This window comes from Medicago sativa, chromosome 2, assembly GCF_051527215.1.
Source record: "Medicago sativa cultivar Bolivia chromosome 2, Bolivia_mono, whole genome shotgun sequence".
Taxonomy (NCBI): Eukaryota; Viridiplantae; Streptophyta; class Magnoliopsida; order Fabales; family Fabaceae; genus Medicago; species Medicago sativa.
Genome location: NC_140750.1, coordinates 1,607,439 through 1,631,331, shown reverse-complemented (window position 1 = coordinate 1,631,331; position 23,893 = coordinate 1,607,439). Strand labels below are relative to the sequence as shown.

The following is a 23,893-nucleotide window of genomic DNA, read 5'->3' as shown; positions in this document are numbered from 1 at the left end:
CATGGTAAGTCATTTTTTTCATACATTATGATTATGATATGTATTAGTATTACCTTAAGTTTTTGTCAAAGTTTAAGAGGAATTATTTTCGTACACCCAAAATTCATTCAACATCATTAAGAATAAAAGATGCTCAAATATAAATATATAAAGGTTGAAAGTTTAAATATTAGTGGAATAGTGAGAAATATGTAGGTAACTGTGTCTGTCTATATATATAAAGCAAGCTTCGTCACATTTGGGGGCTTGGGGCATAATCATGAAAATAGGGGCATAAAAGGATTGAGTAATTTGATCAATTATTGCAAGTTTAAATTTAATTATGTGGCAAAAAAAAAATCAAATGTGCCATGCTCGACTGTTGGTGCTCGTTCTGTATTAAAACATACGTCGCACAGTCACTTTGCATATACAATACACAATTTTGATTGTTGATGTCTTTTAATTACTTATAGTAAAAAATTATAAAAATTTAATATTTTAAAAATATTTATCGAGGTAAATCAAACAATATCTTTTTTTTTTTTGAAGAAAAACAATATCTTATATATTAACATTTGTGTTTATATATAAGTTAAAAAAATGAGGTCAAAATAATAATGTGAATAATGTACGTGTAAAAATACGACATATATTTTAAAACAAATAATATTTGAGAGTACGTATGCAATTCGAACGACACGATTCATAAACAGAAAGAGATTGAGACACCATTGCCTTCCCTAAAATTGTAAGACATAGAGTTAAAATCATTACATTAAAATGAATTAAAATTTATTGTTGGAATTCATTTTTAGTTCTAAATTTAGTGATTAATTGGATATACACCGTCAATATAAATTTATTATAAGAGTTGCATTTAATCTCAACTCTTCAATCTATCACATTATGTATGAAAAGAGCAAGTTAATTTGGTGCGTTCACAACTCTAAATAAAAAATATTTGGATACATTCATATAAAATGACATAATTAAAAAATATATGATTAAATGATCTTAATTGATGTGATAAATTATTTTGTTTTAATTTTTATCATTTTAATTATATGAATGTGTCTAAATATTTTTTATTTGAAATTGTGATCATATATAATTTCCTCTTTTGAATAAACAATCATTACTCAATTCTATGTTGTGTTGGCAAGCTCTGATTGATTGTGAACTAATTTTACACTAATGGAAAATATCATTTAATCTCGTTAATTTATTGTTTAACTTATTTTCTTTTAATTACCTAAATATAAATAATCTCACATTCCCCTTCAAAAAACCAAATCTCACATTCAACTCATTTGTTTAAAATTCATGTAAAATAAATGCTCCTGACTCCTGTTACAGAACCCAACTCCACACACAAGATACTTGAATAAATTATGTTCGAGTCAAAAACTCAAATGAAGAAGAAAAGAAATGAGGATCTTGACTTGGCCTTGCACGTAATGTGTATCAAGATGGTGATGTGCACGTGGGTTGAATCACGAGTCAAGCTACCAACCACATGCAAACGAAGCAGCTTTGGGACTTTTTCCATTTTTTATTAGATGAGACAAGATAGCAGGGAAGTGAATAGAGATGAAAATTTTTAAATACTTAAAATAATAAAATTAATCTCTATACAAAATCATATTTCTTACGTTCTTCAGCATCTTATTTTCTTTTTATTTTTCTATTCGTATCATTTGTTTATCATATCTATCACATAATTCTTTCTATTTTTATCTCTCTTTTAACGATTGACGAAGTATAGATAAAGAATGTATAAAAATATTTTTCCATGCAAAATTGTTGGAAACTACTGCATCAATGCTTATGAACAATCGCAATTACGAATACTCACACTACCAATCGCACTACGTTTGAAGTGTTAAGAAAGAGAGTATTTCTAACATTTTTTCATACACAATTATGAACTTATAGTGCGAACCACAATTATTATGAAGCAGAGCCATGAATTGGTATAGATATAATGGTTTTTATACTTTACCGATCCATGAAATATATGAAGAAACAAGGTATGGAAATGGTGGTGATTAAAAGGAAAAAAAAAACCATTATAACATTATGGCAGCAGAAATCCTGATTGTGGAGAGAAGGGAAATAATAAGGTGAGGTACATATGTGACTTTTTAATCTTATCCATTTATTTTTTATCTAATGATTGATGATTATTCTCATATAAGATAATCATTCTCATAGTATACATCTGTGTCTTATAGCAAACTCATACGTAGAACTCATATTTTTGAATAAAATTTTGCAAAAAAAAAAATTATAATATTATAAGAATCTCTCCAAAATGAAAAAGTTAGAATTTTTTTAGAAAACATGAATTAAATATGAATTTTGATAGTTTTGATGTTAAAAAATTCTAAAATAGTGATTGAAAAAATACAAAAATTCTACACATTTCTGCACAATTTCATTAAAAAAAAATACAAAAATTTACTTAAAAATAGGGATCGAAAATAGTGATTGAAAATTTTATAAGGACTAAAAGTTGAAGGAAAATTTTAGAAGGATTAAAACAAAAATTTTGTTAATTTATAGGGACCAGAAACATATTTAACCCAAAAATAAATAAATAAACATGTTATACTCACTCATGGAATTGAATGCTAAAACAGGGAATCAATTTAAAATGATGGTTGAGGCTGGAGTTGGAGAGCTTGACTTTGTGTGTGACTGTGTCATTCCATTATTGGTAAATTACCTTCCCTTTAGTATTTCTTTTCCTACAAAATAAATATAGAAAAATATATTTATACCTATAAATAAAGAGGATACATTATTATACAATGACTTTTTATTTTTCAATTATACCTTTCGGTTAAACTATTCAAATTACAATTTATTACAATTTTATTTTTTGTATAATATATGAGATGTAAAGAGTGTTTCATTCAATTCTACAATTAATGATACGAGATAGGTCAATTTATAGCCATGTACATGTTTAAGATGTAAAGACCAATATTACTTGTACTCCAAGCAATCTGCTAAACTAAGCTAAAGCATCCACTGATCACACAATTAGGTTTCTAATACCTAGCATAATATTATTTAAATCTTAAATTAAAAAAAGTAGTTAAATCTCCTTATAAAGGTTAAGTTTTCATGTAATAATTAGGTTTCTAATACCTAGCATAATATTATTTAAATCTTAAATTAAAAAAAGTAGTTAAATCTCCTTATAAAGGTTAAGTTTTCATGTAATTGTAGTATATTAAAAAAAAGAGTAAATTACACTCCCCTCTTCTCAAAGATGCTTGAATTACACATCTCTCCCCCCTTATGTTAAAATATACACTTCCTTCCCCTCTCATTCGAAACATATTAGAAAACATTTCACTCCCCTCCCCTAAGAGAAACTTGAATTACATTCCCCTGCCCTCTTATGTTAAAATCTACACTTTACTCCCTCAATATATTTTTTATTTCTAATAATCTAGCAAAAAAATAATAATCTAACACACTTCGAAAAAAAATAGTACTACGGGTCTATTTTAATATAATCAAAATTTGAATACATATTTTTCGCTATTTTTTATTCACAATTTCATTAACATATAATTTTAAGTCCTATTATAAAATATGAAACAAACAAAAATAAAATTAAAATATGTGAAAAATCACTAAAGACAATAAAGTATGGTTATTTAAAAGTTAATTTTATATTATAAATTATATACTTAATAGAAAAATATTTAAATTTAATTATCATTGACATTTAAATTATAAAGAAATGAATTTATTTTTTTTAAATGGTGGTTCAAAATTAGTATATATCATAAAAATATTTATTTATATTAAAATAGATTAAAGTGTAGTGCATATTTAATTATTAAGGGAGAGAGTTGTAATTCAAGCATCTTATAGGGGAGGGGAGTGTAGATTTTAAGTGTATATTTTAACATAGGAGGGGAGTATAATTCAAGCATCTTTGAGGAGAGGGGAGTGTAATTTACTCTAAAAAAAATAGAACTAAACATATTAAAAAAGTGAAAAGACTATGTTATTGGCGTTTTGACGCTAGTAATTAATAATTTCAATATATTAAAAAGAAGATATTAACATTCTTTTTTTGTACAAGATAATAGTCAGAACTAATAAATAATAATAATTTACCCTCCTTTATTAGATATATTAAAAGCAAATATAAAAATCAATTCAGATATATTAAAAGCAAACATAAAAATCTAAAAGGCAAAAAATTCCAAATCAGAACTAATAAATAATAATAATAATTTACCCTCCTTTATTAGATATATTAAAAGCAAATATAAAAATCAATTCCGATATATTAAAAGCAAGGAAACATAAAAATCAATTCACAATCCTTATCAACGAAGGATTCGATAAGATAACTTGGTGAAAAAGAAGTTTAGAACCCAACACGTTAACGTGTGGTTCAAATACAGAAACAATGACAGAGACATAAATAGAAAAAAAATCACAACAATTAATATCACCAAAAAGCATATCTACCAGATAGAGAAAAAAAATCCATAAGAGATATTAGAAAAGTCCTGTCCAAAAAATAATACAAATCAAATCAGTAAAGAAGATTATACCAAGAAATAAAAGAACAGAAGAAAAAAAATAAATCTTATAAAAAGATTGTACCAAAACAAATCCCTATAAAATAACTGGCAACTTCTGTTTTTGGTTTTTATAGCTACATATTCCTCTCAATGGCATGCAAAAACAAGAGTTTCAAGAACAAAAAGAGGTTTTTGTTTACCCTAACAGAGTTCGATGTAGTGACATCTCTAATGGAGCTTAGCAATAGCGACGAAAAGACTCATTCTAGCACAATCCTCTCCGATGAAAATCACCAAAGCAATAGCAGCAACAGCGTCACCATGCAATCTAAGCTGCAACAAAGTCAGAGTAGTGATGATATTTCATCATCATCACTCTCCGTTCCGGTTGAAGATACGTTAGCAGAAGTAGAAGATGAAGGATTAAAGAGGAAGAAAACGAGGTTGCGTTCCATTGAAGAGTTATATAGAGCAACAAAACCTATAGTTATTGTACCTCCCTTTGATAAGAATGAGGTCACATTCACAATTGATTTGTGTTAGAAGCTAATTTTAGATGGGTTTTATTTTTGTTACAATATAGTCTTTGGATGCTATACTCCAAAGCATTATGTCTAATTCTTTTTTTATATAGACATTATTTTAATTACTTTTGAACACTGTAATTGTGGTTATGCTTGATTTCTGAACGCCTACAAGTGTTAGAAATTAAATAGAGAGAACCAAATTGTTTAGCTTGTCGCGTTGAGTATGCATGGACAATAAAATTGCATCACCGTCTACTAGGGTTTTATCTTTATTTCTTATTATATTATATAGTTTCAGACCTCGATTTTAGGACATTCCACGTAAGAAACCCAAATTGAAATACAACAAGTACAAAGAATCAAGACAATGTGCTTCAGTGAGTCAAATACATCTTGCTGGTATGGAAACTGAAAGGCATGCTTGCGATGATGATTAACATGCAAGTAATCCACTCAATCGCCATGGATTCAAGTACTAATCGGAAGTTTGGGGTTTAATTAATGTTTGGCAACACAAAAGTACCCTTTGTTCATGGCCAAGTTTAAGAAATCATGCTATTCCCTGTTATAAGAACTATTGGAAGTTGTAACACTTAAATTCAATGATGTTGAGTCTAAATTTCTTTCTTCAACTATTTAACATTTTTCTGGTTTGTTGGATGCAAGTAGGGGGTTTGCGATGGGGTTTAGATCGATTTTGAGGTAAAAAATCATCCGATCTAAAAAATAAATAATCATGCACGGTTCACTTCGATTTGGATGGCACTTAAAAAAAACGAATACGATCCAATTATGTTTTATTTGGATTGATTTTTTATATCAAAATACAATTGTAATTTTTTTATTAGTATTAATATTACACAAATGCGGTATGTTTCATAGAAAGTATAATATGAAATATATCATAAATTAATATTGCGGAATGAAAATGATCGATTATGTTTGAAACATATGAAGTAATACAAACAATAGATTAAATTACACTAATAAGTATTCTTTTAAAAGAAATAAAAACCAATAAACTATATAATTCAATGTATTATACTAATAAAATAAATAAATAAGTATTAAAATTTACTTATGCGATTTCATTTGCTTTTTTAATTTGGTTTTAGAAAAGTGATAAGAAATGCGGTTTACGCAAACGATATCCAAATGCATCTATCTAATAATAATATTTGATTTTCTACAGTTTTCGGTGTTTTTGGATTAGTTGGCAGTTTTGATTTGGAATTTTGGATTCATTTGGATTTTTTGTGTTAACCCTCATGTTTACTTAGGAAAAGAGCGTTAATAATCCAATGTTTAGTCGGAACGCAAATAAAGTTTGATCGAGAATTGTTCCACCTAAAAATTGAACTCGATGTATTCGAAAATATTGATTTCATTCATTCTCTAATGATACAAGGGAGGCTTATTTATAGCCAATCTCAAACACTCAACAGAGAAGGCTAATAGTACTATTCGCAAGTAAACTCTAATTAGCCTAACATTTGGGTTTTCACAAACGATTTATTCTTTTATAGAGCTTATTAACCACCTGAGTTTAATCATTTGGATTGATTGGTTTGGATTTGAATACCACATATACGCAGGTAGCAACGCATAATCCAATTATGATGAGAATAGGTATTAACTATCAGCATTATCCTCCTATAAATAATATTTTAATACCATGCAAAAATATTCCGTATATATACTTAAGAGTATACAGAGGCACTGGATTTCTCAAAAGCATGGTTAATTTGCAAAAAAGTTAACCTTTTGCTATCATACAAGAGAACGGCATGTTCAATAACTACTGTAAGTGTCATGCAAAATTCACCTAACCAGTGCTTTAAGTCAGGGGCGGATCCACCATAGGGCTATGCGTAGTTATAGCCACACATGATTGTTACCCAAAAAAAAAATCGTATAATAGGTCTCTCCCATTGTGCCCGTTTTCCTTATTTTTTTAAAGAATTAATTTAAAAGAGTACTCGAACCTAGAACCATAAATTGATGTATAAAGTCCTAGGCCACTTTGCTGCAGCTCAAGTTAAAACACAAGAAAGATTACGCCTTGTTTCCAAAACTATCAATAGCATATATGCACTTTCATACACCTTCAAGAAGGTCGATAACGTGATTCAAGAGTTTTAGAAAATATTCATTCATATAAATCCTGAAATATTTCCAATTACCCAATGTACTCATGAAATCACTAATCAGGTGTACTAAATTGAATATTTTGTTAACATTTTGAATACTTTGCAAAAAGAAAAGGAAAAAATTTGTAATCTTAATTTCCCTGACTCTTGAATGGACATTTATTTAGTTACCCATGAAAAATGATTCAATCCCAAACACAACATGCTAGACTCGTTTAATTACCTTTGTACTAGTAGTCTATGGAGTATATGTCAACAAGAAAGGAACTCTTTCTTTTTCTTTTTTTTACAAAATGTGAACAAGAAGCTTACTAACACTAATGTATAACTCTTTACCAAACTTGGGATCTTCTTCGGTGAAGCTTCTAAAGGACATAGAAGGGAGCAAGAAATTTCATATACCCAGAGTCAACATCAAATAATACGCTTTTGAAAAGAAGAAGAAAAAAATAAGAAACAATTCGGATTCATTGTATAGCAATGATATTTATATAATTATTTTGTGACAACATTTGAAATAATTTTTTTCTCTCTTATCGGTAAAAACAAACCGAGACATAGGAAAATGGATCGTAAAATCACAATGTGAATATGAAGAGAATATTTGTTCCAAAATAGTCATACAAATATCATATTTTTCTTTTTTTTAAATAGCAAAAGTCATATATGTTCATCACAATATATTCCTGCTTGAAAAAGGAAACTACACCCACCCTTTCTCTCATTGGTAAAACGGGTCAAAACTAACAAATGAAAAACATCCAATAACTTGACCAAAATATATTTTCCTAAAAAAAACTTTACAAAAAGATTAAGGAACATTAAAAAAAGTTGGTTTTATATGAAAAAGAAAATATTTACATTAATTATTTTATAGATTACCTTCCCTTTAATATCCTTTTTACTATAAAAAAAATGAAAAATATGTAATTAATGAATAAAAAATAGATCATGACAAGTGTTTATTTGGGAGAAGAATCCCTCCGGTAGAGTCTCTCCAGTTTTTTCTACAGTTTTGATCCCAACTTTTAATAGTCATCTCTCTTCTTTTTAAACTTCAAATATTCTCACTTCATTAATTTTTAATGATCAAGATTCCACATCATTGTGTGTACAGTTGTATACTTAGAAAAAACCGAAGAAGAAAAAAAAAAGGTCAAAATCAATAATTTTAAACAATAATAATTCTCTCTCCTTTATTAAAAATTATCAAAATTTTATACTTTTTTTTTTATTTTAAGAATTCTACTAAAAAGAAGAATTCTACAATAAAAATAGAGATTATAAAAATCACAATCCTTATCAATGAAGGACTCGTTAAGATAACTTGGTGAAAGATGTTTAGAACCCGACACGTTAGCGTGTGGTTCAAATACAAAAAGCATGACAAAGACATAAATAGAAAAAAAATAACTACAATAATCAAAATCACCATAAAGCAGATTTTACCAAATACAGAAAACCCATTAAGAGATATTTGGAAGGTCCTGTGCAAAAATACATATACAAAAAGACAAGGATAAAACAGAAAACAGTACAACATGGAAAGAAATGTATAAAAGAACCTGCGACCTCTGTCCCTCTCTCAATGGCATGCGAAAAGATGAACCCCAAGAAGAAAAAGTATGGTTTTTTCTCCCTAACGGAAATTGATGCAGCGAAACTCCTAATAGAACTTAGTAATAGCACAGCCTACTTGGATGAAAATTGCCATAGCAATAGCAGCAACAGCGTCACGGTGCAATCGAAGACGCAACAGAGTAAGGGAAGTGATGATATTTCACCATCATCACCCACAGATTCAGTTGAGGATGTGTTGGCAGAAATTGAAGATGAACGGTTAAGGAGGAAGAATAAGAGGTTTCGATATGTTGAAGAAGTGTATAGAGGTACAGATCCTATAGTTATTTTACCTCCCTTTAATGAGAATTAGGTCACATTAACAACTGACTTGTGGTAGAAGTTAACTTTAGATAGGTTTCATACAGATGTAATATGGTCTTCAGATACTTTACAATAGTTTTTTTTTTTTTTGGTCAACTTTACAATAGTATTTATTAGCTATACACTGAAACATTATATTTGATTCTGAACATTGCTTATATTCATGCATAATATTTTTTTGGTTAACAAATTTTGTTGCTGATTCTTCAAGTAGAGATAGAGGACCAAATTGTTAAGGTTATTATAGAATATAAGTGGATAATAAATTTGTGTCTACCGTCTAGTAGTTTTATGCTGAAATATGCTACTACCAGTCACCAATGTGTGTGAGGTACGGACAGGAAACTCAAAGCTTTGGATTTATTTCTTAGAATTATTCTCCACGTCATGGATAGTTCCGGGCCACGATTTTAAATATATATGGCTGATAAGCCATGCTTGCGATGATCATTGCCATCACCATCGTCTTAGATTAAAGTACTAACCACAAGTTTGCAGGTCAACTAACGTTGGGCAGCGCAATAGTACCTGTAGTTCATGGACAAGTTTAAAAATCCCAACATTCCTGTTCTAAGAACTAATATTTTTAGTTAAAGAGATTCCAAGAACTATTGTAAGTTTTAACACGTTAACTTCAACGATGAGAGATCATAGCTTTCCTTATTTAACTAGTTAACAGTTTCACTGTCCGGTTAGTCGGTCTAGAAAGTAGCAATCTAAATCCAATTATGATGAAAATATTACCCTTCCTACAAGTAACATAATAATACGACGAAAAAATATTCACTATACTAAAGAATAGAGTAACTGGATTTCTCAAAAGCAGGTTTAATCAGCAAAATTCTATACGTTTCGCTATCATACAAGAGAACGGCATGTTCAATAACTACCAGAAGTGCCATGCAAAATTCATCTAATCAGAGCTCAAGTTAAAACACAAGAAAGATTCTGCCTTGTTTCCAAAACTATCAATAGAATATATGCACTTTCATACACCTTCAAAAGGTGGATCACATGATTGAAGAGTTTTAGAAAAACATTCATCTAATTCCTTCACAAGATTAAAAGCTTCAATGCTCAAGATGGAAGACATATTCCGTCAGCGGTTGCAATTTGTGAGGATCAAGTTTCTGCACTGACACAACAGGTTGCTTCTGCACAGTAAGCATCCGAGAGGCATTGATCACGGTCCAACCTTGTTGTAGTACATCTATAATCATACAATCAAAAGTCTATAATGATATCATAGGAAGGGAAGAGATGGTTGATATAATTTAATGCGTGATTAATTTTTCAAAAGGCAGCAAAAATAAGACTACACAAGCAGAGCTGCCTTTCCAAGATAGCTCATTGTAAGTAATTGTCATGTTCACTTCCAGCCTGCCAGATTGACCAGTGTTGTCAATTGTAGATGGTGGAAAATAGTGGATTGTTCAAATTCCGTTACACTACAGCATTATAGTGCCTATATAGTTGCACTTTGACATCATTTTGGACTTAATTGAGTATCGTTGGGGAGCAATAGTGGTTTGTCAAAATTCCACCACGTTGTGGCACTAAAGCACTGCTATAGCCGCTATATGACAACACCGATTCATCATCAACTGTCAATAATCATGTTGATTTGGGCTTCAAATATAATTTTGATTATTCTCTCTCTCTCTCTCTCAATCGAAGCACAAAATATAACCAATATCCAAGCTCTACGGTTTCTGGGAGAGGGAAAAGTTAAACTTTTTTTTTTGGTGGTGGCCGGGTTCGAACCCCGGACCTTGCATATTTTATGCATTATCCATACCAACTGAGCTAAGCTCACGAGGACAGGTTAGTTAAACTGATAATATTAGATAGCACAGGTTAGTTGTAATCTCTCATTCATTTTTTTTCCCTTTGGTTCCCACCCCCATTATTTCCTCCATTTTTCACTGCCTGACTTCTTGAATTGATAATCCAAAATTCATTCTATTTCCTTCCGTTTTCTCCTCATTCCAAGTGTAAACTTGTCAGCTACTTAGAATTTCAAGAAACAGTTAGCCTCAAATTCAGCAACTGCTCTCCGTAAAAAAACATATATTTCCAAACTGTGGTTTCTACAGTGTCAATAGATCCAAAAACAAACCAACTTAAATCCAAACCCAATAAAGGGAGATACTAATATAAGATTAAACCATTTAAGAGGTTAAAGATTGAGTGCAGAAGCTACGCTAATAAAGATCCAACATATATGTCACTAACAGGACTCTCAGCTATATCTACATGACTTCCATTAATTACATCACATGGTACACGAGGAACCTTAAAAGATTCTCTTATTGCCCATCACATTTTAGCATAAAATTTTGATTCGCTGCTCTACAGTCTACAGTCTAGCTAAAAAATCCGATTAGTTAGTAGATATATTGACAGCAGTGGTATGGAATACAACAAGGAGAATTGGAATCCACTTTCACTGAACACATTGTGTATCCGAGTGCAAGAATATTTTCGGTTCAATGGCCGTCAAGAAAGGATAGGGGCCAAGCATTAATGAATATCATCTAGTCATGCAGAAATGATGTTAAACATAATCAAGTTATAATAAATACATTGATTGCTTGTGGATGTTATTTAATGTAAAAAAAAAATATATATCAGGGCAACATTGTTTATGATCCAAAAGGTGCTAAAACAAATAGACATGCATTGTTTGATTTAAAAATGAACATAAAATTACTTACAACTTGTAGGACCATCCTCACTCATTCCAGAAATAAAGCCGCATCTTCAACACTTATTGTAGAATAAGCAGATACAAGAAGCTGAAAAATCTCCTTTGTGTAAAGTTCTGGAAAAAGCGTATTGGTGATATTAACTTTTGCTCTGTACAACTCATATTTGGAAGAAAAAAAACATATAGATGCAAAAGACTTTTGCAGTCAAACTGCTTGGAAAATAAATTGAAAAGCAAGAAACATACTTATTAAAACAATTGCAAAAGTTATTGCAGAAGTGGCACATCACTAGTTTACTAAATTTTATGTGATCCATGGCCCCTTCGTCAACATTACATGTTGGCCAAAGAAATTACATTATTCATCAAAAAAAAAAATTTAAAGGGGAAGATAATAGCCAAAAACAAGTGATCAATCACTGTTCTTCCCAGGTTCAAACTATATTACACTTTTTTCCATCAAAGTAATTCAACTTTTTGCAATGTTTCCATCCATAACATACTAAAGCAACATGTAACTATCTTGAACACTATATGCAGTAGTGCAAACAACCAATAATAATTTTTAGCCACTTGTTTCCATCCATAGCAACATGCCACTATCTTGAACACTAAATACAGTAATGTAAACAACCGACAATACTATGGCAGCATGCCACTATCTTGAACACTATCTTGAAAGATCCTATTCAAAAAACACATACAAAAAAAAAATAGCATAAATAAAGCATTTCAATGCAAGTGCACATTACGAACCCTTTTGTTACATTTGTGCTTCATTTATCCTTGCATCATTTTCTTCCTCTTTGCTTGTGTTGTCCTGGTTTGAGGAAGCTAGCAAATGCTGATTCCCTACAACACTTTCGTCGCTCTTTGCTAACGAGAGATGGTCCATAGGAAGAGAGTTCCTTTTGTAATTCCAAACAAGCATTGAAATATAATCTTGAGGTGTAACAAGACCTTGTTCTCTGATGCAACTCTGTTGCTCCTCCAAAGTCTTTGGATCTGCTAATTTTATGTATTCTAGCAATGCCTTTACATGGTCAGGCCTCCAATTACCAGGGAATGGGGTGTAATCCGTTTCAGGTACGAGGGACATCCTTGTATACTGGAGCCCATCAATTGATTCGGCAAGACCCATCCTAAGCAAATTCTGGTACTCAGGAGACTGCCCTTTCTTCTCCTTCAGCGGACGGCTCAGGTTTCGAGCACCAATCTTATATACTTTCGCACGCGAGCGAAGCTTGTATTTAGCAGCATAGAGCTTTGCAAGTGAACCTCTTATGATATAAGAACAGAAATTCACAATCTTCTTCCTATTGTCTGCAAACCTATACCACTCAACCATGGTTGACAAAAACTTGTTCATTTGAGCATTGGTATGAGCTTGAGTGGCATGAAACATCCTAAAACAAGGCTGTGGATCAGGATCCCTATCACCCTTAAGAAAACTCAACTTTCTAAATTGCCTAATACATTGCTTTAAGCTCGCGGTGACCGATAAAAGGGTTCCTACACCCTTTTCACTAATGATCTTTCCACCAGTTGCAGTGTACCTAAGTGTCGGATAAACAACTCTCCTACAAAGCACGTGATCAAGAAACATTATACCTTTGGTTATATGTTCTATAGGGAGGCATTCATTATCAAGCTTGATCATGAACTTCTGGTCACAAAACTCAATCAACTGCTTCCTCAACGTCGCTGCGTCTGCTCTAGGACCCCGAACACCGATCAGTACATGACCTCCATATCTTATAAAATCCATCTTCCTAGTTTTATCCGGTCCACTAGTCGGCACAAACTCCGGCCAAGAAGTGTTCCCTTGCTCGGCTTCCCCTTCGGGACTATTCCATATAACATCACTCTTAGAAGGAACGTAAATCTCCTTCATTTTGCCTTCCAACCAACGATCCAACTCATCCAAAACAATATTTGCCAAAAGCGGACTCAAAACCCCACAATGCCCCCAACTCGGAACCTTCTCAGCTTCCTCCGGCGCAAATCCAAAAAATGTATCCAACCAATAAGGATCCGGCTTTGGCTCATCCTCATTCAAAACCCTCTTTTTCTGATACTTCCTCTTCTTCTTCTTCACCTCCCTATCATCAACCTTACTCGTTACAACCGGCGTAACCAATGCGGATTTCAACAAATCCACAACCATCTTATCCCTAACATCTCTCATAACAGCATTAATCACTAACCCTACTTTTACTCCATCCAACAAAGTACTCAAATCACCTTTCAAATACCATAAATAGCCAGCGAAATTCCTTCTTATCACCCTCAAAACCGTATGCGGCGTCCTCCCAGGACGAAAAGCATATGATTTCTCTGAAAACCTAGGTTCATAAATTGGTTCAAGAATCATTAATAAAACCTCCTGAACAATTCTATCTTGAAAAGGTGTAGGTTGTGTGGTGTTTAAGATGATTTTGATTTTTCTTTTGGATAAGGAATCGTGATCGGTTTTATCAATGGGTGATTTGATGAAGAATTTGAGACGGGAGCCCCATTTGAAATTGCCGTCAATGACGGCGTTACGAAGAGCGAGGAGGTTTTCGAGTTCAGAGCGTTGGATGGAGGAGCGAGGGGTGTAGGAACCGGTTTCATCGGTGGTGACTTTCTGATAAGCTAGGAGCCAGAGTTCGAAGCGGCGGAGGGTGGAGGAGAGGTTGGTGATGAGTTTATCGGGTTGGCGGAAGTTTTCGATCCAGAGATTGGAGATGAGGGAGAAAGCGTCTTCCTTAAGGAGGGTGGAAGGGTCGTTTGGGTCGGGTGGTGGACGGCGGAAGGGAGTGGTGGAGAAGTGGCGAGGGGGGTGTAAGGGAGGGAAAGGGGGGTGTGAGTGGAATGGGAATGGATTTGTGTGGGTGAGATAGCGGAGAGTGGAGAGAGTGAAACGGTGGTGTCGATGCATTGTTTGAAGAAGAGTGAAATGAAATTAAGGTGACTTCATTTCTTTCTTAGGAGCAGAAGAGAAAAACCCAACAAAAACCCTTGAAGCTACTTCTGCAAATCAATCAATGGCTTGCGTTTTGGGATTCTTCTCAAAGTTTTTCTGATGCCTTCATCATGTAATATTGCATCAAAGGTAACATGGATTTGATACGGCATCATCCATTGTTCACTTCCACAGCCGGTAACAATTATACGTGTTCTTCCTGAATTTCAGACACAGTTTCTATGTTAGCAACAATCAATAAACCAAAATTAAACACAAATCAATTGTTTATCAATTATCAACAGTTTGGTCAAAACAACAACAAAAAAATCCACCTATTAAAACTTCAGTCAAACAAATTCCTGCCTTTTACAGATTCACACAGTTTGGTATTTGGTCAACAAATTTTCAGTAATAATGGTAAATTACTCACGTTTATGCTCAAATTTAACTTTTTCAGATTTAAAATAGACACAAAATCCACCGTTCCACCCATTAAAACTCATTAAAATCAAATTAATTCTAACATTATAGACAAAACTTGTTGTTTGGGAGGATAATTTAAATAATATGAGGGTTAGGGAGGATAATTTTTTTCGCGCCTTTTAGATTCGAGAACAATCCAGCATGTTCATCGTAACGTTTCGTTGCGGAAAGAAGAAGACGAAGTTGGAAGACAGAGTTTTGGCCTAAGGTATTTACAACAGTAGCATTCTTTTTAGCAACAAAAACATGCAGAAATTGTTACCTCGATGTTATATTTACAATTACTTAGCTCTAGGATTAATCCCTATTAACAGAATTTCTCTCACTAGACTCCTAACAGCTACTAGTCAGATAATACAACATTATCATCACTTATCATAAACTTACGTCACATCACTTACAATATCAGAATTTGCATATAAAATTTCCTCAAGAAAATTTCGAGTTCCATACAAAACTTCCATCTTCTACCTAATTAAATCACATCAAACACTTATACAACCCTAGCACGTAAACAAAACTCATAGAAATAGAACCATTAACAGTTAAAACCAAAGTAATTGTTAATGATTCATTGCATCCCCTTTTCACCATTGAAGTAACATAAATTTAATCATTCAGGCATTTTGTCGAACACTTGGAGCACATTAAAACAAAATACTTGAATCCAATTCAAATAGAGAAGAAATGAGAAATTGGAGAATCGATTGGCTTACCTTAGCTTATCTAACAACAAGAGGTGAGAAAGACGAGAGAAAACAGCGGGAGAGTAAACACAAGGACGAGATAATAGAGACGTTAGGGTGAGGCGAGTGAGTCGTCAGTGAGAAGAGGAGAAGAAATGAGATAATATGATACACATGAGAAGAATTGAAATACTTGAAACTATTGCCGTTTTCAACCTTCGCTTGGTGTTGTTGCTGAAGCTAAATTGAATGCATGTTCATACAGCCCCTGATTCTCTAACATAAGGTGAGAAGGTTGTGAAAGGAAATATGGTCGTGTGGTGAGCCGTGAGCGGTGATGGTAACAACAATGATAATAAAACCCTTCTTAAGCCACTTCTTGTTTTTCACTTTTTTACAAAAAAAAAAAAAAAAAAATAGACGGTCAATCCCTTAACTTAATTCTTTGTTTCAAAATGATCTCATAATTATTAAAATTTGTAAATTGCACCCTTATATATATCATGCTGTTGGTCATCTCCGTTAATTTTTAACACTAAATGTCTACACTGAATCAATATTATAGATGATGCACCATAGACTTTATTAAATTTTTAATTTTAACTCTTTGATTTATAAATTTTAATAGTTATGAGACCGTTCTAATGGAGGGACAACAATCAGGTGTTTATTATACACGTTATTTATTTTTAAATTTAATAATAATAATGAGTAGTGATGTACCAAAAAAATGAGTAATGATATTTGAACAACCATTTTTAACAACTACCATGACAACTTCATTTTTCTCTCTTTCAATTGGTCAAAAATGAAGAAAGAGAATAAAATTATAATGTGAGTATGAAAGAGAGAGTTGTCAAAAAATTGCCACAAAATGGTTGTACAAATATCATTTCTCAATAATTATAGCTTTCAGGTTGGTACGATTCACTTGTTGTGTGCTTTTGAACTTTTGACCGGTTTCAAACCTACATTTGTAGGTCACTTGAGTGGTCCAAGTTGAACCTAAAGTATAACCGGTCCAAATTAAATGAACCCAAGTCACTAAATTTGTGTAATCATCACATCACATCACATCACTTGCTATTATATTTTATAATATAATAATGATAATAAAACATACTCCCTCCGTCTCGGAATAACTGACTCATTTTCTAAAAAAAAGAGTCCCAAAATAACTGACTCATTTCAATTTTCAATACAACTTTCATCATTCTCAATACAATATAACACTAAATAATACTACTTTTATCATTCCCAATACAATATATTCCACTTTCCCCTTTATTTATACATTTTTTTTAATATGCGTGAAAAACAAAATTGTGTCAATTAAATTGGGACGGAGGTAGTAAGGTTTATGTGTCACGGTAAAACTGTTATTGACAGTCAAATCTTTATCAATATTTGAGATTATTTAAAGGTGATTTTTTGAATGTGTGATTCAGACTATCCAATTACAAATTAATGGAAAGGATTGTCTATTGCATATGACTACATGCGGTAGACAAAGATATCGGTGGAGAAAGTGGTGGTGAGGAGAAAATGGTGGTGAGGGTTAGAGTTTGTGCCGTATTTACTAGCTATAAGCTGAAACATTATATTTGATTCTGAACATTGCTTATATTCATGCATAATATTTTTTGGTTAACAAATTTTGTTGCTTATTCTTCAAGAAGAGATAGAGGACCAATTGTACCAAAAAAAAAAAAAAAAAAAAGAGATAGAGGACCAAATTGTTTAGGTTATCTTTGAATATAAGTGGATAATAAAATTGTGTCCACCGTCTAGTAGTTTTATGCTAAAATATGCTAACGCACCGGAAACTCAAAGCTTTGGCTTTATTTCTTAGAATTATTCTCCAAATTATGGATAGTTCCGGGCAACGATTTTAAATATATATCGCTGATAAGGCATGTTTGCGATTATCATTGTCATCACCATCGTCTTAGATTAATGTGCTTACCACAAGTTTGCAGGTCAACTAATGTTGGGCAGCGCAATACTATGGCCAAGTTTAAAAAATTCTAAAATTCATGTTCCAAGAACTACTCCCTCTGTTTCAAAATGAGTGTCGTTTTAAGTGTTTACACACATATTAAAAATGCAATGATTAAAAGAAAGAGAATTGTTATTTTACCAAATTATCCTTATTAACTATTGGTTAGTTTTAAAAGTAATACTTTGAAAGTAGTGTGCAGAATATTAATTGGAGGGTACAATTGAAAAAAAAAAGTTATTATTGCATTGGAAACTGAAAGCGGCACTCATTTTAAAACAATTTTTTTTAGCTAAAACGACACTCATTTTGAAACAGATGAGTAATATTTTTAGTTAAAGAGGTTCCAAGAACTATTGTAAGTTGTAACACGTTAAATTCAACGATGTGAGATCTTAGCTTTCCTTATTTAACTAGTTAACAGTTTCGCTGTCAGGTTAGTTGGTCTAGAAAGTAGCAATCTAAATCCAATTATGATGAAAATACGTATCAACTATCAGTATTACCCCGCCTACAAGTAACATAATAATACCATGAAAAAATATTCACTGTACTAAAGAATATACAGAGTAACTGGATTTCTCAAAAGCAGGTTTAATCAGCAAAATTCTTTACGTTTCGCTATCATACAAGAGAACGGCATGTTCAATAACTACCAGAAGTGCCATGCAAAATTCATCTAATCAGAGCTCAAGTTAAAACACAAGAAAGATTCTGCCTTGTTTCCAAAACTATCAATAGCATATATGCACTTTCATACACCTTCAAAAGGTGGATCACGTGATTGAAGAGTTTCAGAAAAACATTCATCTAATTCCTTCACAAGACTAAAAGCTTCAATGCTCAAGATGGAAGACATATTCTGTCAGCTGTTGCAATTTGCGAGGATCAAGTTTCTGCACTGACACAACAGGTTGCTTCTTCACAGTAAGCATCCGAGAGGCATTGTCCACGGTCCAACCTTGTTGTAGTACATCTACAATCATACAATCAAAAAGTCTATAATGATATCATAGAAAGGGAAGAGATGGTTGATATAATTTAATGCTTGATTAATTTTTCAAAAGGCATCAAAAATAAGACTACACAAGCAGAGGTTGCAGTTTCCAAGATAGCTCATTGTTAGTAGTTGTCATGATCACTTCCAGCCTGCCATATTGACCAGTGTTGTCAATTGTAGATGGTGGAAAATAGTGGATTGTTCAAATTCCGCTACACTACAGAGTTATAGTACCTATACAGTTGCAAGTTGACATCATTTTGGACTTAATCGCGTATCGCTGGGGAGCAATAGCGGTTTGTCAAAATTCCGCCAAGTTATGGCACTAAAGCACCACGATAGCCGCTGAATGACAACACCAATTCATCATCAAATGCCAATTATCACGTTGATTTGGGCTTCAAATATAATTTTGATTAATTTCTCAATCCAAGCACAAAATATAATCAATATCCAAGTTCTACTGTTTCTAGGAGAGGGAAAAGTTAAACTGATAATATTAGATAGTGCAGGGAAGTTTTAACCTTTCATTCATTTTTTTCCTTTTGGTTCCCACCCCCATTATTTTCTCCTCCATTTTCCACTGACTGACTTCTTGAATTGATAATCCAATATTCATTCTATTTCCTTCTCTTTTCTCCTCATTCCAAGTGTAAACTTGTCAGATACTTAGAATTTCAAGAAACAGTTAGCCTCAAATTCAGCAACTGCTCTCCGTAAAAAAACATATATTTCCAAACCGTGGTTTCTACAGTGTCAATAGACCCAAAAACAAACCACCTTAAATCCAAACCCAATAAAGTGAGACACTAATATAAGATTAAACCATTTAAGAAGTTAAAGATTGAGTGCAGAAGCTATGCTGATAAAGATCCAACATATATGTCACTAACAGGACTGTCAGCTATATCTATATGACTTTCATTAATTACATCATGTGGCACATGAGGAACCTTAGAAGATTCTCTTATTGCTCATCACATTTTAGCATAAAATTTTGATTAGCTACTCTGCAGTCTAGCTAAAAATCTAATTAGTTAGTAGATATATTGACAGCAGTGGCATGGAATATAACAAGGAGAATTGGAATCCACTTTCATTGAACACATTGTGTATCTGAGTGTCTTCACTGAACACATTGTGTATCCAAGTGCAAGATTCAAAGGACTATTTTCAGTTCCAAGGGTCGTCGAGAAAGGATAGAGGCCGAGCATTAATGAACTTCATCTAGTCATGCAGAAATAACGTTGACCCCAATCAAGTTATAATAAATGCATTGATTGCTTGTGGATGTTATTTAATGTAAAAAAAAATTATCACGTAAACATTGTTTATGATGCAAGAGGTGCTAAAACAAATAGACAAGCATTGTTTGATTTAAAAATGAACATAAAACTACTTACAACTTGTAGCAGCATCCTCACTCATTCCCAGAAATAAAGCAACATCTTCAACACTTATTGTAGAATAAGCAGATACAAGAAGCTGAAAAATCTCCTTTGTGTAAAGTTCTGGAAAAAGCATATTGGTTGTATTAACTTTTGTGCTGTACAACTCTTCTTTAGAAGAAAAAAAAACATATAGATGCAAAAGACTTTTGCAGTCAACCTGCTTAGAAAATAAATTGAAAAGCAAGAAACATAATAAAGCAATTGCAGAAGTTATTGCAGGAGTGGCACATTACTAGTTTACTAAATTTTATGTGATCCATGGCACCTTCATCGACATTACATGTTGGCCAAAGAAATTATATTATTCATCAAACTCTTTTGAGTTATATTTAAAGAGGGAGATAACAGCCAAAAACAAGTGATCAATCACTGTTCTTCCCAAGTTCAAACTATATTACACTTTTTTTTTATCAAACCAATTCAACTTTTTGCAATGTTTCCATCCATAACATACTAAAGCAACATGTAACTATCTTGAAGACTATACACAGCAGTGCAAACAACCAATAACAATTTTTAGCCACTTGTTTCCATCCATAGCAACATGCCACTATCTTGAACACTAAATACAGTAATGTAAACAACCAACAATACTACAGATTCAATAATCAATACATCAATGGTTTAGTGATCGTCCCACGCAGAAATGGCTTACTTTCATGATAAAATATAGTCTGCTGACAACATTAACAAGATATAATGGGTTATAATAAAAGCAACGGCTACGTTTAGATAATTAAGAGTCTATAGTAACAGCTTATACAGCTATAGTTTTAAGAAGATATTTTAAGTGAAGATAAATTGAACAGAATCATGCCTAAAATATAGTGAAGATCAAAGAGTTTCTTTCTACAGAACTTTCAAAGCTATGCTAACAAAATAAAAAAAAAATAAAAAATTCTTAAATGCTTGCCTGAGAAAGCAGAAATGAAGCCTTGGAGTTCTGGACTCCACTCAAAACCACGGACCGCCTCATGCACTCCACCATAGTTCCTTAACCAAAGCTGTTGACCAATTTTCCACACAGCATTGACTTCAGGGTTGCTTTCTTTGATTGAAGAAGGTATTGTTTTCCATAGAAAACGAGCACTGTTGCTGCAATATCACAACAGAAAACATGAAAACCTAAAATCAAAGAAGTTACAAGACATAAGATATAACCAACCCCATCCCTTCCAAAATACTGGTCCTGTTTGGATAAACAACTTAAATAAACGTCTATAGCATTAGTGCTTCTCATATAAATACTTATGCATAGCTGTTTCTATAGCATAAAATAAAATAAAATAAAGTCAAACTATTTTCATATAAGCTATAAGCTATTTCATTTCATAAGCAATCCCGGAGAGCTTATGGAAATAAACTGAAAACAACTTATAGACATGTCATAGGTTGTTTCCATAAATCTACCAAATAGTCTCGCAAGGGCTTATGTAAGTAAACAAGTCCAACCCAATCGGGCAAGTCTCACAAATGCTAATGTAAGTAGGTAAACTAAAATAAGTCAATTCTAACAGCCTATTGTCAATTATAAAACAAAGATTATAACAGTAGCAATATATCAATCCAACATTAAACTAATTTAACTTGAAGCATATAACACTTCCATCTACATTATTTATTTATATACATAATGAATAATAAAATTAAGTAGAGGGAAAATAGATTACGTGTCATGAACATAGAAGTGAGCCAGAAGATGAACAGCGTAGGGCCATTCGTCGTGAAAAGCAACACCGTCGGCAGCAACCTGAGTGAGAATTAACAATAAAGTAAGCTACGAAATACACACAAAAAGAAAACGCTAAGTATTATAACAGTGAGAGTGAAAGAAAGTAACGAACCTGAAGCATGAGATTATCGCAGATATCAGCAATTTTGTCGTAAGATTTGGATTCCAATGCGGTTTTCACTGCTGATAAATCCATTACGTTCTTCTCTCTTCACAAATACTGGTTTCAGATCAAAACCCTAAACGAGTAAAATAATCGAATTGGGAAAATTAAAATCATAACCTAAAAAATGACATGAGTAAAAAAATCTACAAAACCAAACTTTGCATTCATACCTCAATTCGATGCGATGATAGATGAAATTAACGAAACTAAACTAGAAGCAAGTAAGGTTTTTCTGTGTGTGCGCTCTTTGTTTATCATTCATCCTAACGACGTCGTTTTTCTCATTGTTGAAAGAAAAGCCCAAATAGGCCCGAGAGGAAAGCCCAAGTATTTATGAAAAAATTATTAAAATTTATTTTTGACTTAAAGGCAGACAAATTTTTAAGCAATTTTGAAATCCTATAAATATTTTGTATTAAGATAAATTATTTATTTTATTTAAATTTTAAAAGATAATGTGCAAATTAAAATAAATAGTAGTAGTAGTAGATTACTCTCTCCGTCATAAATTAAAAGAAAATTACCCTATTATACTTGGCATAAGTACTTTCAAAGGTTTTCAATTGAACAATTGATCTTTCCCGTGCTTTTTATTTTCCTTGAGGGGTTTGGTCTATGTACACCATCTCTTTGTACTTTCATTTCCTTTTCACTTATATATGATAAGAATGTTGCGGTAGGCGAACCCTTTGCACCCAATCTTTTGCTTTAATATTCATTGATATACATATAAATTAGAGAGACAAAGCGATATAATTTGATATTTTCATAATCACGTGTTTCTTATCTCGAATTGTAAATGTGTGCAAATAACAATAATAAATGAAATCGTAGAAAAATATACATGGGTTTTTGTGTCGGAGAATGAGTCATTGTTGTTTTGATGCAGTGCACACCAAACTATATTAGAGAAACTCGTCAGAGTGAGGTGAGTGTGAGTGATGAAGGAGCACACGTTAATGTGACAGAATACAACTAATATCATTAAAACTCAATGTCATTTAAATATTTTTCATGAAGGAGAGACTATAATTAGAATTGCAAGAGCACATAGCAAACTATTTTTTCATCGTTTACTTATAAAAACTATACATATTAAGATTTGCAAGAGAAAGATGAGGAGAATGAAGAAGGGAGTTGTAACATCCCAATATTTTCTACATGCTATTTTATAATTTTCTCGATTTTCTCCATTTAATTAATCAATTTGGTGTGACAATGATAAAATAATTATAATTGTTCTAAATATTTATTTATTATTTTGATGAGTTATTTTTATCAATAAGTCTATTTTATATTTAATTATTTGATGGTTTATTATCATTTCAATTATTTAATTTAAGAAGAAGTTTTTAGTGACTAGTCGATGGGAGTTGCAAGTGTGCTAAAATGTAGCTATACTAAGATGGAAACAAAGTCATGCCAAGTCAAACATTTGTATATAAATAATTAAAAATAATAATAATAGGGAACTAAAGAAGTGGTAGGGCTGGACGTGACTACGGTTAAATCATGTAACTTCTCTTCATATGTATTTGGTAATTCCACTCCCTA

General features: G+C 32.1%; 2 protein-coding genes across 4 annotated transcripts; both read right to left on the bottom strand.

The window, feature by feature from the left end:
* Window positions 1-9,974: 9,974 nt before the first annotated feature.
* Window positions 9,975-16,330, bottom strand: LOC146943473 (Intron maturase, type II family protein). 2 transcript variants are annotated; one of them, XM_085741737.1, is made up of 4 exons: window positions 16,022-16,330; window positions 12,629-15,039; window positions 11,880-11,986; window positions 9,975-10,372 (listed from the first exon to the last, which is right to left on the bottom strand). In XM_085741737.1, the coding sequence occupies exon 2, from the start codon at window positions 14,793-14,795 to the stop codon at window positions 12,636-12,638; it is 2,160 nt and encodes a 719-aa protein (XP_085597863.1). In that variant the 5' UTR covers window positions 14,796-15,039; window positions 16,022-16,330; the 3' UTR covers window positions 9,975-10,372; window positions 11,880-11,986; window positions 12,629-12,635. The 2 variants fall into 2 exon arrangements, with proteins under 2 accessions (XP_085597863.1, XP_085597864.1); XM_085741738.1 differs by having other exon boundaries at window positions 9,975-10,316.
* A 2,238-nt stretch (window positions 16,331-18,568) lies between these two features.
* COP9 (COP9 signalosome, subunit CSN8) lies at window positions 18,569-22,562 on the bottom strand. Of its 2 annotated transcripts, none has more exons than XM_085741735.1 (6): window positions 22,510-22,562; window positions 22,286-22,412; window positions 22,112-22,191; window positions 21,355-21,536; window positions 20,394-20,501; window positions 18,569-18,966 (listed from the first exon to the last, which is right to left on the bottom strand). In XM_085741735.1, the coding sequence occupies exons 2-6, from the start codon at window positions 22,367-22,369 to the stop codon at window positions 18,827-18,829; spliced, it is 594 nt and encodes a 197-aa protein (XP_085597861.1). In that variant the 5' UTR covers window positions 22,370-22,412; window positions 22,510-22,562; the 3' UTR covers window positions 18,569-18,826. The 2 variants fall into 2 exon arrangements, with proteins under 2 accessions (XP_085597861.1, XP_085597862.1); XM_085741736.1 differs by having other exon boundaries at window positions 22,286-22,393.
* Between the last annotated feature and the right edge of the window lie 1,331 nt (window positions 22,563-23,893).

Bases quoted from the DNA above. Each gene is read 5' to 3' on its own strand.
- COP9 (XM_085741735.1), bottom strand. From the start codon at position 22,369: ATGGATTTATCAGCAGTGAAAACCGCATTGGAATCCAAATCTTACGAC. The intron at 21,537-22,111 runs GTAATCTATTTT...GTGATATTGCAG, and splicing joins CACTTCTATGTTCATGACAC to CAACAGTGCTCGTTTTCTAT. The intron at 20,502-21,354 runs GCAAGCATTTAA...TGCTTTTTCCAG, and splicing joins CTTCATTTCTGCTTTCTCAG to AACTTTACACAAAGGAGATT.
- LOC146943473 (XM_085741737.1), bottom strand. From the start codon at position 14,795: ATGCATCGACACCACCGTTTCACTCTCTCCACTCTCCGCTATCTCACC.